This window comes from Blennius ocellaris (genome assembly GCF_963422515.1).
Source record: "Blennius ocellaris genome assembly, chromosome: 8".
Classification (NCBI taxonomy): domain Eukaryota; kingdom Metazoa; phylum Chordata; class Actinopteri; order Blenniiformes; family Blenniidae; genus Blennius; species Blennius ocellaris.
In genome coordinates, this window is record NC_137657.1 from 7144066 (window position 1) to 7158539 (window position 14474).

Below are 14474 nucleotides of genomic sequence, written 5' to 3' on the forward strand. Positions count from 1 at the left end.
ATTCATTATGGAAAGTCTCCACTAGATATCACTGTCTGACAACATATGAAGTTAAAAAAAAAATAATTCAATGAGTTGATGGGTGAGGAAACGATGTGTATGTGGCCAGTTGAATCCCTTCTGTGATTTTCAGTCCTCTGTGCTGTATGTCGCTCCTGCGGGGAAGAAATCGGCAGTTATTTGGGAGGATTTCCCCGAGAGGTCGCCAGAGAGCTGATATGGTGGCGAAAATGACCCAAACATCTTCTGTACCATTCAGACTGGGAGTGGTGGAGCTGATCACATGTAATAATAAGGGATGTCTGGTGTATTCCCTGGTTTAGTTGCTTAGTTCAACACAAGAAGAAAAACGCATAGGGGACAGATATACGCACCCAGTCAGAGAAAACCGCAAAAAATCTTAAAAAAAGAGCATGCAAACACCCATGAAAGTCTCCCAACCACAGCCCTCACTAGAACCAGGGGTGTTCTTGTTCTGAGGTGAGTTTTATCCACTACACCAACATGCGTACAGGTGAAATTAATCAAGCTTCAATACAAAACCACAAGCGCAACATAATATAACTGTATTTATGGACATATTGCAGGTTGAAAGGCATCCTAGTAGCAGGAGAAAATTGGTGCCTTTCATTGCCAATAGATCACAGGAATGAAATTAAACAAAACAAAAAAGCGGCTACAGGTGTCATCCTCCCACTTTGAACACCCTGAATGTCATCAAATAATTAAGACCCACCTTCATCCTCAAAGCTCCTTTTGCCCATCAGACCAACAAATGTTTGAAATTTATGTCCTGACAAATCAAATAAAACAGTTAATTTTCAGTTCATATGCTTTGATGAATTTATATATATATATATGCGTGTATGTATATATATATATATATATATATATATATATATATATACACGCACAATCTACAATAACAGTCGAAAGTAGAATAAACCTTACTTTTACGCGCTCTCTGTGTTTTCCCTGCGTAAGAAGAGAGAAGCTGTTGGTTTTCCTCATCACATCTGGATCAATGGTGTTGTATAGAATAACAGTAGGAACTAAACCATGCAGCTCTTACCAGTGTCCTTTTTGCCCATAAGTCCGAGATATTGTCGAGGTCCCGGTCTTCGGGTCAGTCTCACTAATACATCTTCAATTAAAGCCGCGTCCGGCCATTTGTTCTGATGGAAAATATGAAGGAAAAAAGAATGTTTGTTATTGTATTTTCATCTTGTGAACAACTTGTACTTAATTCTAAGCTTAGGTTGAGTCCACATAATGATTTTTGCCAGATGTAGCAGAATGAGTCACTTATTCTTTCCTCTCATCCAAAAATCTTCGGGTGAAAAATAGATTTACAAATGTTATATTCTACCATACCCACTGGTTAGACTTACCGCTTTAGTGTTTCCATCCCAAGTGTCAGCTTCCAATTCTCCACAGAAGACGTGTGACAAAAGCAGCACAAATATAATGGCAAGTTTCGTCATCTCCATCGCTGCAGAGCGCGCGCGTAATTTCACCCAAAAAACACAGCCGTTAAACCGGAGCTCCAGCTAATATGAAATATGTGCGCGCGTGCAGATAGTCCACACCTCTCTGGCGGACAAGTTCTAATGCTGATAAGAGGACACGACAACCAGTCCTGTCAGATAATGCACCATTGCTCCGCGGGGGTCCATCAATGCACCGGCGTGCGCACTTGGCGCCGCTTTTACGCACAGTTGGAGTGAACAATGTGGATCGACGATCATCTCCGGCAATTACTCTGAGTCACGCAGCTTGGTTTGGACACGTTTCGCAATGAGGACAGTGAAAGATTAAATAGGACTTTGAATTTCTCATTCTTTGATAAGCATCTATGAGAGGATCAATTAGGCAGGGAGAAATCACAGGTTTACGAATGACTTATGAAAGAAAACAAAACGGTGTTAGTCACTCCCAAAATATTGAAAACCAGGGCTAACATTATGAAGATATTGATAACTTTTCATTAAATTAATTTGTCTTGATTGACAGCGGCTGCAGAAGCCCATCAGTATTGGCTGGACACACGTTGAGATTTCTTAGGGTGAATATTTACTGGAACACTGGATGCATAGTATAGGCTTAGTGATTTTCCATACACACGTGGTTCCTCATATCTGGTTAGGGACCTGAATTGTACTGCAGTGAAGTTGTGAGAATAAGTAATTATTAGTACATGTGAAAGAAAAACAAATAGGGCACTTTCTAGAAAGTGGAGCAAACCTGTGATATTTAGTCAGACAAAGAGGGAAAGAGATTCCCGAACCACTCTTGTAGCTTATTCGAATGGAAATGTCATATTTATTGGAAACTAATACACTTTGATTCTCGAAAAAACAGAACTATTTCATCTTCATCGTGCAAATATTTACTTTTATTCTCTGCATCTATTGTTGAACTAAGCCTGTTTGTTTGTTTAGTTCACCTTTGTATTCATCAGATAGAATTAACATTACTGAGCAGAATGAGGAAAGAGAAACCTGTGGTGTGTTCCTTGCGCACATGGCTCCATCATCCTTAAACTGTCTGATCCTCACTCTGGAAGCGCAGTGGCACTCCTGTACATGCTCGTCATTCCTAATCCGTTTCTCCTCCAAGGCTTTAAACGGCCTCTTCTATGGGATGATTATCTTGTCTGTTCCTCCATCTTCCATAAGCGACCACTTCATTCGGATTACATGCTGGGTGGCTGGAGCTGATTGAAGCTGAATGTATGGGGACGACGGCAGGTTAGAGTCTGGACAGTCCATCAGAGGATAATCATCGATGGACAATTTCACATATTCATGCCTGCTGGCAATTTATAGTCACCATTTAAATAGTAAATTAATATAACTTATATAGCACTGAGCCATCCATCCATCTATTGTCTGACACATTTTGGTTCAATGGCCACATACAGCCTAATATCATCTCAAGTGGTCCGGACTGGTAAAAATAGTGCCATAAAAACCTTTACATTTAAATATTTTACGATTTTTGTTTGCTGTGATACACGATGTAAATGACTATATTTCCCCCAAAAAACAAACAATTACCAGTGAAAATTACAACACGCTCGACATAAAGTTATTTCTAATGAAAACCTTTGGTTAAAAAAAATACAATAAAACGTAAAATAAATAAATAAATAAATGTGGTGGCAAATTAATACACGAGACGCTCAGTGCAGTAAATAAGGTCTAAACCTCGAGTAGCAATATTGATTTTTTTTAAACATAATCAATAAGGAATTAATTAAACCTGATCTATAAATACAGACTGTGTCAGCCTCCCTAACTTAACCTTTAGGAGCTTTTTTCCACATGAGAAGAGCCTGAACGCTCTTCCTCCCTTTTAGAAAATGATTGGAACCTCCAGTAAGCCAGCAGATTGTGTGCTGATATAGGACCATATTTAAAATATGATTGAACATGGTTATTCAGAGCTTTACATTTTAAAGATTTAACAGTCAGTACAGTCAGAGTCATCCTCAGTATATAATATAAACAATATAAGTAATATTCATGATATCTAATGTGAGATATATGAGCTAAGATCTCTAAGAGACTTCTCACTCCAGACAGGAACTCTCGTTGCAGTATTTTCAATCAATTTGAGACTTTTAGAAAAGAAAACCAATGAGAAGCCAGAGTTTGGTCCCTCCATGGCCACCGTACACGGCAGTATGTCCCGCCTCCTCTTCAAATGTGAGAATATGTCGGAAGGAGTGTTGTAGGGATTGTTTTTTCCCCTTAATTTAAACTCTGATCCAGAGTTTCTCAGGTTATATAAACTGTCCCTGCGATGCTGTGGTGAGTTCACGGCCCCTGTCGTCACAGCGGGATCATGGCAGTGGTGCGTTCACGGACCGCAGCGCTACTGGGGCTCCTGCTCGCTGTTGTGACCGCTCGCGCTACGGAAGCCGCGGGGAGACCGAGGCGGCGCGCCGCTGGGCTCGCCGACGACGAGACGCTTTTCCGGGACACCCATGACTACGCGTTCGGCTCCGCTTCCAGAAATCACCGGGGGAAGCCCTCCGCCGACGGCCCGGAGCCCGGTGACCCCGCGGACGCGTTTCGAGTCGCGACCCTGGATGGAGAGTTCTCCTACAAGCCCGGAGCCCCGAGCGGCTCGCTCCTCATCCACGCCTTCACCAACAAGTCCGCCTTCCTGGAGACTCTCTGGAGCTCCGAGTCCTCCCTGGCCGGCCTGGTGGAGGGGCTGCCGGCCAGCGCCCAGGTGCTCTTCGTGTCCCTGGACGACTCCGCGGTCACTGATGCCCTCTGGATGAGGGAGCAGCTGCAGCGGGCCGCCATGGGCCGGTGAGCGGGGAGGGAGTCTGGGAGGAGAGGGTGTGTGTGTGTGTGGAGGAAAAGATGTCCTAAAAAGTTACTGAAATTAAAGTTAATCACGTGCAACGATTTAAAAATCCCCCTGAAACACAAGCAAAACGTCCTTAATATTAAAATTAAAGAAATACTATTCCAAATCAGTGTGAGGTTGTGGTTCTGTGGCTCTTTTCCCAACATGGTTTTCTTCCTTTAAATTGTTGTGATGAAATCCAGCCTGTAAAATGATAAATTATCATATGCAAACATTTTTTGGGAACAGATTTGAATGAATAATGTAGATGAATTATGAAACAAAGTTGTTGGTAAAAATATCAATACTTATTCAATATTTTAAGTTAGAGGCGTCGTGAGAAAACTTAAAATGTCCTAATCAATGAAAACAAAGATATGTTTTCCAGTGATCTGAAAGTCTGGCTTTCAACTAAACTAATGTCGTACAAAACACTGCTTGGCATGTGCAATATGAGGTTTTTCTTTTGATTTATACAAGATGGCCAACACCAGATCTGCATGTTTACCTCCAGAAAATCACACATGAAAAGCAAATGAGCCGATAGTTCTCTGCTTTCCTTGAGGATTGAGAAGAGAAAAAGTCAATGGATTTTCAGGCTTATTTTAAGCTTCTTCAACGCAACAACCTGAGTTCCATCATTTTAAAATGTATTAACGTGTTTCAAGTTGTTCTGTACAACCAAATTGGGTGAAAAGGGTATAAAAGATTGATAAAACTTTAGAAATATAACTAAAAAGTGGCCACGATCACAAATGCCTCTGAGAGGAACAGAAACCGTTGTGGTCAAGCAGAGCAACGGTAGGAAAGAGGAACTGGTGTCACAAGTGGAAAGTACCAGGCCGAGTGGATTCAGACTCTCCGGTTGAGTTTCCTGGTGTTTCCTGCAGGCGGAAGGAGGTTCTGTCCCGGCTGCACGTCTCCCCGGTGCCGGTCTTCGCTCTGGGGAACTGGATCCCCAGAGTGCTTTACTCCTGGAGCTGCACGGGCCACAACTGTGGGCTGCGTCAGGCCGTCTTCAAATCCCAGGGTACGACCCGGGCCGGTCGCCACGGCAGAGTTGATGGTTGACTGATCCGCCTGATGGCTGCAGGATCGATTGATCGATTGATTGATTTACTGACTTGCAGACTTCTGATGTTCAGAAATTGAAAAAGATGATGAAGCTGGCAGGATGCATGTATTGATTAATTAAACTCAGTTAACCTTCCTTCCTTCCTTCCTTATATATGTTTTCCAATATTTTGATTCACTTCTGTCCATACTTCCTTCCTCTTATTTATTTAATTTCCTTCCTTCCTGATATACATTCTCCAATATTTTTTTACACCTTTTTACTTCTGTCGATACTTCTTACCTCTCCCTTTTTCCTTCCTTTTGTTCTTCCATCTGTTCAATCTTCCTTCCTTCCTTCCTTCTCTCCCTCCTCCCTTCCTTCCTGATCTACGTTTTCCAATATTTTTATTCACTTCTGTCCATACTTCCTTCCTCTTATTGATTTAATTTCCTTCCTTCCTTTCTTCCTTTCTCTCCTCTGTTCTTCCTTCCTTCCTTCCTTCCTTGCTCTCCTCTGTTCTTCCTTCCTTCCTTCCTTCCTTGCTCTCCTCTGTTCTTCCTTCCTTCCTTCCTTCCTTTCTTTCCTCGGTTCTTCCTTCCTTCCTTACTTCCTGATATACATCCTCCAATATTTGGATTACTTCTATTCATACTTCCTACCCCTTTATTTACTTACTTTCTTCCTTGTTCAAATCCTTGTTACATACTTCTTCACTAACTGACTGAGTTCGTCACATCCTCTCTCTCTCTCTCTCCCCCCCCCCTCCTCTCTCCCTCTCTCTCCCTCCCACCTGCAGGATGGAACATGCCGGTGATCGTGAAGAGGCTGGACGCCCGGTACGACTGGCTGACGGCTCGCTGGCCTCAGAGGTCGTTCTGGCTGATGGGTGCAGCAGACGGGTGCGAGGCGTCGCCCTCGGTGGGCGGCGCCGTGGCCTGGGTGTCGGAGGGCGGCTGCTCCTTCTTCACCAAGGTCTGCTTCTGTTTCTGCTACTTTTATCTGCTCAACACACAGACGTGTTGTCAATGCAGTCCTGTTTTAAGTCCTAATATAGAAAATGATCCTCATTGATCTCTAACTTTTATTTTATAGTGAAAAATACTAATGTTTTAACAATCCATTGAGAAAAAACACATTCATCTCAATTAAATACAGATGAAAATGTGTTGATTCATATTTCAGCATCCTGTTTTTCACACATTTAGAGTGACTTTAAAAAAACCTGTGATACAGAACAAAAACACGATCGACGCTTGGAAATGTCTTTTCCGTGAGGGTGGGGGGTTTATGATGCCTCATCCTCTCATCAACATGTGATCAAGGAGACAATCTTAAAGAAAACACACAGACATTGATCCAATAAATTAAACTCTAAATGAAACCCACATCAGTATCACTTCTTGACTCAATATTTACAATCGGCTGCATATTTATCTTTGATCTAAGTTTGTGGTTTTGCTTTTAAACTCCTTGTTTGGTGAATTAAGTCTAATAACAATAGAGACAGTCAAATGCAAAGAATAAGAAAGTAGAAAGTAATATATTCAGAGCATCTGCTCAAATCCAATAAATCCAGTAACTATATTGTTTTATTTTTGTTGTGGCGTCACTTGACTTATTGATGTTTTCACTACTTTCATAAACTGAAAACACGACAATTTCACTTTTCTGCTTCTCAAACGTGATCATTTGCTTCATGATTGGCAGAAATCAGCTTTTCCTTTTTGACATTTAACTCTAATGTCTTAATTTTTTTTTTACTTTTCCAGCCTGGAAGTACTCTGTTGTATAAATAACTTCCAAACTAATACTCTCTTCCTGTAACGCAGTGCGATAAGGTCTTTTTTCCCCTTGCAGGTGCAGAACATGGCCTTGTCTAATGCCTCGGGTGTGCTTGTCTACGCCCTGGAAGGAAACCCCATCCAGGACATGAACTGTGTGGGCGAGGAGTGCAACACCCCGCTGGGTGTCCCGGCTGCCATGGTGCACCTGGAGGTGTCGGTGGCTCAGGCGCTGCGGTGAGACTGGATTAAAAACCGTCGCCTTGTTGATGCTTCACGTCCTTGTCCTGGCGATAAGCTGCTCTTTTAAAAGGTCGCGGTGTTGACTCTGGTTACATGATTTGTTCGTGTTTTGTTTTTTCCAGTTTTGGCCAGTTGGTCAGCGTGTCCTTCCAAACCACCCCAGCCCCGAACTTCTTCATCGGCATCGACCAGCAGGGGGCGCTGGCCGAGATGGGCTGGTTCCTCTACCCCTCCTTCAGCTTCCTCAACTGGCAGGCTCAGTGGTAAGAAGACAGAGGTTTGGAGGAGCGTCGGGTTCAGCAGGAACCCCACATGAACCTTTTATATAATCAAAATACAGACAAAAACTCAAATCCTGCTTTAAAGCCAATGTTTAAATAAAATCCTCCAGAGTGTTTAAATCTTGGTGCGACGCTTCCAAGCCCTCCACAGTTCATCTCTGACCTCTGGTCTCGTCTCCAGGTTTGATTTCTCTGCTGATCTGCAGGCCAAACTTCAAACTCCTGCAAAGGTCGTTTCCGTCTTCGACAAAGTCGTGATGCAGGGCGATAAAGGAGCTGTGGCCACGGTCCACCTGCCGTCAGGTAAAGTCTTCAGCATCGTCTGTCCAGCGTGACGCTCAGAGGTTCGTTTTCTGTATGAAAATCATTACAGTCCAACCGCAACGTTTAAATGACTCGAACTGGGCATCAGGATGACAAAGAAAAGTCTTTTAATGTCGGGTGCTTGTTGTTGCCAGGTGGAGTTTCCTGAATGTTCCACAAAACTTGATCTCGTGAGATTTACACCCACGACGTTTAGCTTCTTAACAGAGAGAAATATCCCATAAACAGGGATTCTTTTGGGCGCCGAGGCCTCGTTGACTGTTAAAACTCAGATCAGAATGGCCCGACTGGGCGGAAGTCGAGAAAAGAGGCGTCAATCCTGGTTTATATCGGCGATTCGGGCCGATTTGAGACGCGGCGATGATTATTTGGGACGTTATTCCAGCACAGTTTGGTCTCCTTAACCCCGAGCCGTTGAGGGTTGTACCGACGGTGGCTGTGGTCCCCCCCCCCCCCCCCCCCCCCCCCGGGTGCAGACTGGCTGCGGGACTCCGACACGTTGGAGCTGGAGGCGTCACTGTCGTGCCCCGGCCGGAGGGACTCGTCTTGCGCCCAGTGGGACCACACCGTGCAGCTGATGGCGTGCTGCGACCCCGTCGGCCCGCACTGCAACACCGAGCTGGGCCGCTGGATCACCGCCTTCCGCCGGTGGGACCTTCGGAGCAAACGTGGCAAATCAAACTGAATTCTCTTTAAACGTACAGGTGGCGACCATAGCTGTACAAAATACTACAATGAAAGTCTTTGCTTTGGGATTTCTTATCTTCCTGATAGCGGTGATTTTTCTCTCGCCCCCTTTTTAACAACCAGTAATGTAATAAATCTGCCCATTTTAAATGTGACAGAGCCAGTAATGTAATGGCTTCACAATACTGTAATCGCATGTTATAGAATAAAGTATTACATTGAGGTTAAGCATTTAAAAAAAAATTAATAAGTGCAGACAAAATTGTGATAATGCATAAATAAGACTGCCTTTACTTGAAATTGCTTTTTTTTTGCTTTTTTTGTGCCGCTCGCCTATCAAAAATAGGTGTGATGATTGGGATACAAACTATGCTGCACTGTCAATAATGTTTGCATATTTATTTTGCTATTTGATTACACTATTGGCAAATTACTCAAATATTGGTCGTTATATCCCCAAATTTACACCAGCCGTGACCGAGCCTTGTTTTCTGTCTGTAGCTCCCACCTGCAACATTTTAGTCTTAAAATAATCCCACTTTTATTCCATGTTTTAGAGTCTGTCATTTTGAATTCTCAGAGCGTGAATGCACAGTGCATGGGAATGTAGTTTATAATTTTTACTAGTCAAATAATTTGCTATTGCAATACTTAAAACCTCTGTCTCTTACTTAACAAGGTTATTTTAATATTTTCAACTTATTTATGTTATTGTAATATTTAAGTGATGTAACATGTTGGGTTTTTTCCACAGAGGTATCGGGCGCTGGCTGACGGACGTGTCCCCGCTGATCCCCCTGCTGGACGCCAATAACTGCACCTTCACCATGAAGACGGCGCCGTGGGCGATGCCTTGGATCGTCTCCCTCAACCTGAGGTTCAGTGTCAGTAATCAGACAGGTGACCACAGGTGAAATCTGTTCATACAGCGGTGAGCAGTCTGCGTCGTGACAGACTAAAAAAAAAGAAGAAAAAAAAGTGACAAAAACCAATGAGTTGAAAGAAAGAAACTTATAGTTATTGGAAAAAAGAAAAAAAAGTAGGAAAAACAGGATGTCTGTCGATGTGCATTGTCTCGTCTGTGAGCACGGTGACTAAACGGCTGCCAGGTCAGATGATTTTCTTCACTGCAGGAAGGAACAGACTGTCTGTGAGGTGTTACTGGAAGGGATCTGGAAAATAGATGCAACAAAGCCACTAGTTCCAGGAAACACACACACACACACACACACACGCACACCTTTGTGCACGTGTGTACATTTATATCGAGTTTGTATTATCATTATAGCCACATATGTGCAATTATGTAATGAGTGCATACATGAGTATATGTGTACATACACACATAATTACAACATGTTTCATCCATTGAATTTCCACGAGTGGAATTACTTTTTTTTAATTTTATACAAGTAAACATTTCTGTCACTCTCATCTAGTGCTCTCTCTCTCTAATATATATATATATATATATATATATATATTTCTATCTTTCAGTATATCCACTATACTGTATATATGCAGTGTTTACATCTCTCTCATTCCCTCTCTTGCTTTCTCTCTCCCCCTTTAGATCTACAGATGCATATCTATATATCTTTCACATAAACATACAATATACATATATTTGGAATACTGTATCTATGCAGTATTTACACATTCTTTAATATTTCCATACATTGTAAATATTGAGCTTCTTGAGACCAACCGAATGCATTAATCTAACGGGGCAAAGTCCAGTTCTCCTCTCCGGCTTCAAGTCCAACTTGATATTTCAGTTTTAAATCTACAAATTGTTTTCCACTTGTGTTTTGTAAAATAATCAGCTGTTGATTTGTTGTGATTCTCCTCCGTCAGGCCACGTTGGGGACAAGCTCCGCCCCTTCAGTGTGACGTCACTGTACGACGGAGGAACCTTCGATAAAAACTACAACGGCAGGTACCAGCCTGTTAAGTTCATCGTCCCGGCGTCAACCAGAAAGGTAGCGGACACAGAGGAGGGTCGCTCCACGTTTGTTCGTTTCCTCCCTTTACATCCCCCGGGTGTGTTTCTCCGCCTCCAGGTGGAGCTGTACGCCGTGGTCACGGGACACGGCAGCGACGAGAACGGCTGCGGGGAATTCTGCGTCACGTCGCACCATTTCCTCGTCAACGCCGTCTTTAACAACACTCGCATTTTCGACTCAGCCGGTGGGTTTTGAACTCTTTTAATTGTTTAAATGTATATAAATAAATAAAAGGACATGCAGTAAATACAAGCTCCTTATAAACAGACCTTCAGAGAAAACTACTAAAGAAGACAAGCTGTATTTAGAGCTTCAGAAACATCCTCTCCTATTCAGACGATCTTTAAAAATGATAACCTTTAAATTTAGACTTGTTTTGCAGAGTATACGTGATGAGAACGTCTGCATTTTTAAGAAACCAAGCAATTATTATTATTATTATAGCAAAATAAAGTCTATTGGAATGTAAGCTGTAGTGCAAAATACAGTGAAATGCTTAAAAAAAAAAAATCGCTGTGTTTGCTACTCTTAAGAAATCTGTTTTTTTTAAATAAAAATTAAAAAAAAAATTCTATAATTTTTTTTAATTTGCTAGTTGGATTGACTGGATCAGAGACTCTTGCCGGCCTGACGCTTGACACGCGATTTAAATTGAATCGGTGCAGCAAAATCCTATCGAATGACCTCTAAGTGACGACATTTCTTGGGGAAAATTCTCAAATCCTGTCTGGTATTTGCACATATTTTCTGCAGTTTTAAGGTGTGGCTTTAATGCCATTTCAATAAGCTGGGTAGTTTATAAGCTTCTTGCATCTTCTGTGCAAAATGTCACACTTTGAAAAGTCATCCTGCTGCTTTCCACTTCAGTACGTTTGACCGCCGCAGATTGAGGCAGATTCAGTGTTTCTCCACATACCTGGTGTTTGACATTGAGCTGCTGATTGGCTGTCCGTCACTGACTCACGCCGACACCTGGTTTGGACAGGAACGGCCCTGGGCTGTGCCAGGAGGGTGAGCGAAGGCGCCGTGCCAAACGAACACGGCACCTGGCTGTACGGACGAGGAGGCTGGTGCGATGGGCTGCAGGTCAACCCATGGAGGGTCGACGTCACCAAGCAGGTCGGGAGTCTCAGCACTCATTCATCACTTGCCTCATTGTGGACAGCTTCACTTGTCCACAAAAAATAACGATGGATAAAATGCATAGAAATGGGGGGTAAAAATGCAAAATTGCTTTAAAAAAAAAGAAGACAAAATGGTTAAATAAAAATGGCTGACATCTAGTAAAAACAGCTCAAAATGCAATTTTTATCATCCTAAATTGTAATTGAAATTTCATGACTGCAACATAAAAATATTTTTTTGTACATATAGCAAGTTAATATCCAGTTAAATGGGATTTCTTGGAACGTGAGGAAAATGCTCTTTTGGCCACAAAGGTTGCAGAACCTTTCCTCCAAACTGTATAACTTGTTCGAGAGCGCCATCTAATGGTGGGTTCAGGTAGATGGGAACTGGTAAAGCTTACCAGTTACAATGCTCACTTTCCCAGTTTGGGGTTTTCACGTCACAAGGAGAAAGCTCGCCCATAGAACAATATAAGTTCAATCACTCATATGAGCCAACAAATAATGTGTTTTAGTCTTTTTAACCACTTGGAATTAAGATTTTCCCCTTTTATTAAGGGCCAACAAACTCAAAATGATTGACGCTGTCAGTTTACTAATCAGATTTTAAATCAAAATGTCTGTTGTACAGCTGCTCGATTATGGAAAAAAAAATCATAATCACAATTATTTACACGATTATGCCTTTGAATTTGGAACAGCATTTATTGAACATGTTTAAAAAAAAAAAAAACTCCTGTTAAATATATAAAAATATCTTGTAATGTAGTAGTAGAAAATAAACTGTTGTACTGCACTCAATCTTTCGAAAACAGTAAATTAATAAAATGCAATAAGAGATGGGTATACTTCGATAAATAAGTCCAACATAAAGACTTTGATACTTCAAAATATAATTGTAGTGGTGAAGAGCCGATGGAAACGTTCTCTCTACAAAATAACATTCCCCACCGCCCCACAGTACCTGGGTGAATTATGACTTTTACCACCTTCATAAAGTTTGGAGTTCCTTGGTGACTCCCGCTCATCGGCTCTACAACATCATCCTTTTTCCTCCATTATATGAATTTTGAGATGGTCTGGAGCCCAAATCGTAATCACGATCAAAATTCAATTAATTGAGCAGCCCTAGTCTGTTGATAGTTATTTTATTCATATTAGCAGCATTTAAAATCAAAACCAGTCATTAGGATGATTAAAGCGTTCATCAGTGATGAAAGCATAAATCAACCGCTTCATAGAAGCAAACAACAATAAAAACAAAGTCACTGTTTTAAATTTTTTTGTGAGCAAATCTAATGAGCTCCTCTAAAATAGAGACAATTAAAAAAAAAAAAATGTGTTGGGGTTTATGAGTAGCCTGTCGTTTTCCCCGTCAGATTAATAAAACAGCAGTATTATAATAAAAAAACAAAAACATGATTTGAGTCACAAACATATTCAACAGTTTTACAAGAAACTTGAGCAAAAATCGAGGTCGAAGTGAAGTGAAGCACTCAAGTGGTCAATTAAAATTAAGAAGCAGGTAATTACTGTGGAGGGTGTTATTGACTCTGCAGGCTCCTGATTTCTGGTCATCATGAGCTCTCATCTCGTCTCGCGGTCGCTTATCATGTCTCATCATGTCAGATTTTGGAATTTACTTTCACATTTACTTTTGTTTATCTTCATTAACAAGCTTTATTGTGGCTTCTTTGATTGTAGCTGGTCTTGAGCGGCGATGTGTTCAACACCGTCGTGTACTTCGGCCTGTTCAACGGTCGGGACCCGAATCCGTCCGGGGAGCCGGGATACATCATCATGTCGTCTTTTCTGGTCTTCTACAAGTGACGCTGTGGAAAAAGTGACCCAATAATTGTTGTTTTGATTTCAAACTGCTGTTTCTGCCTCTTCTTTTACCCCACTCCTTTTTTTTTTTTAATTAACCCTCTGGGGCCTGTGGACTCACCGGTGCGTCCTTGTCACCTGACCGTTTGAAAAGGCAGTAGCGCCACAGCACAGCGTCATCTGGTCCGGTGTTTCAATCCGTGTCGAAAGTGCAGATATAAAACTACAAGCTCATTTTTAAATGATATTGATAGCCCAAATAAAAGAGATATGAGGAAAAATATGTGACCTTTTGTAAATAGTTTTACAAAAACGCCTGAGGCAGTGCTTCTATTTCACTATAAATATCTGTATATAACTGTTTTTTCAGTCCTGTTTTGATAAATTTTTGTTAATTATAGTTTAGATTTACTTTACAAGTAAACTAAATGATTCGTTAACCATGTCTGTGACTTTTATAGTCTATAAATCTATGTTTTTACCACCCGAATTTGTAATTTTATGGTGTTTTTAGATCCACTGTTTTAATACAGTATGCCAAAGTGATGAAATTACTTCAGAAATGCATTTATGAGGTTGTCCTGAACAAAATGACACCAAAAAAGGCAAGGTTTAAGGATATTATATCTGAGATATAAAGGAAAAATCAATTGTAGTGAAAAACGGCACAAAATGCTTCAGGCCCCAGAGGGTTAACTGCCAAACACAGGTGGTAGCTGGTTTTGATGAAACGTCACTTATGCTGACGATAATGTGAAATATCAGCCGCCAAGCTC

At 41.5% G+C, this 14474-nt stretch overlaps 1 protein-coding gene across 1 annotated transcript; it reads left to right on the forward strand.

Annotated features, from left to right (window-relative positions):
• The first annotated feature begins 3729 nt into the window (after window positions 1–3729).
• Window positions 3730–13774, forward strand: LOC308133733 (uncharacterized protein). Its single transcript, XM_080501231.1, has 12 exons — window positions 3730–4325; window positions 5256–5395; window positions 6219–6394; window positions 7280–7440; window positions 7569–7709; window positions 7909–8030; window positions 8528–8699; window positions 9493–9638; window positions 10596–10720; window positions 10802–10928; window positions 11730–11863; window positions 13576–13774. The coding sequence occupies exons 1-12, from the start codon at window positions 3850–3852 to the stop codon at window positions 13699–13701; spliced, it is 2046 nt and encodes a 681-aa protein (XP_080357357.1). The 5' UTR covers window positions 3730–3849; the 3' UTR covers window positions 13702–13774.
• The last annotated feature ends 700 nt before the right edge of the window (window positions 13775–14474 follow it).

What these genes read in the sequence shown, in the direction of transcription:
- LOC308133733 (XM_080501231.1), top strand. Translation starts at nt 3,850, where the DNA reads ATGGCAGTGGTGCGTTCACGGACCGCAGCGCTACTGGGGCTCCTGCTC. An exon ending in CACGGTCCACCTGCCGTCAG is followed by an intron (nt 8,031 to 8,527) that starts GTAAAGTCTTCA and finishes CCCCGGGTGCAG; the next exon opens with ACTGGCTGCGGGACTCCGAC. An exon ending in TGGATCACCGCCTTCCGCCG is followed by an intron (nt 8,700 to 9,492) that starts GTGGGACCTTCG and finishes TTTTTTCCACAG; the next exon opens with AGGTATCGGGCGCTGGCTGA.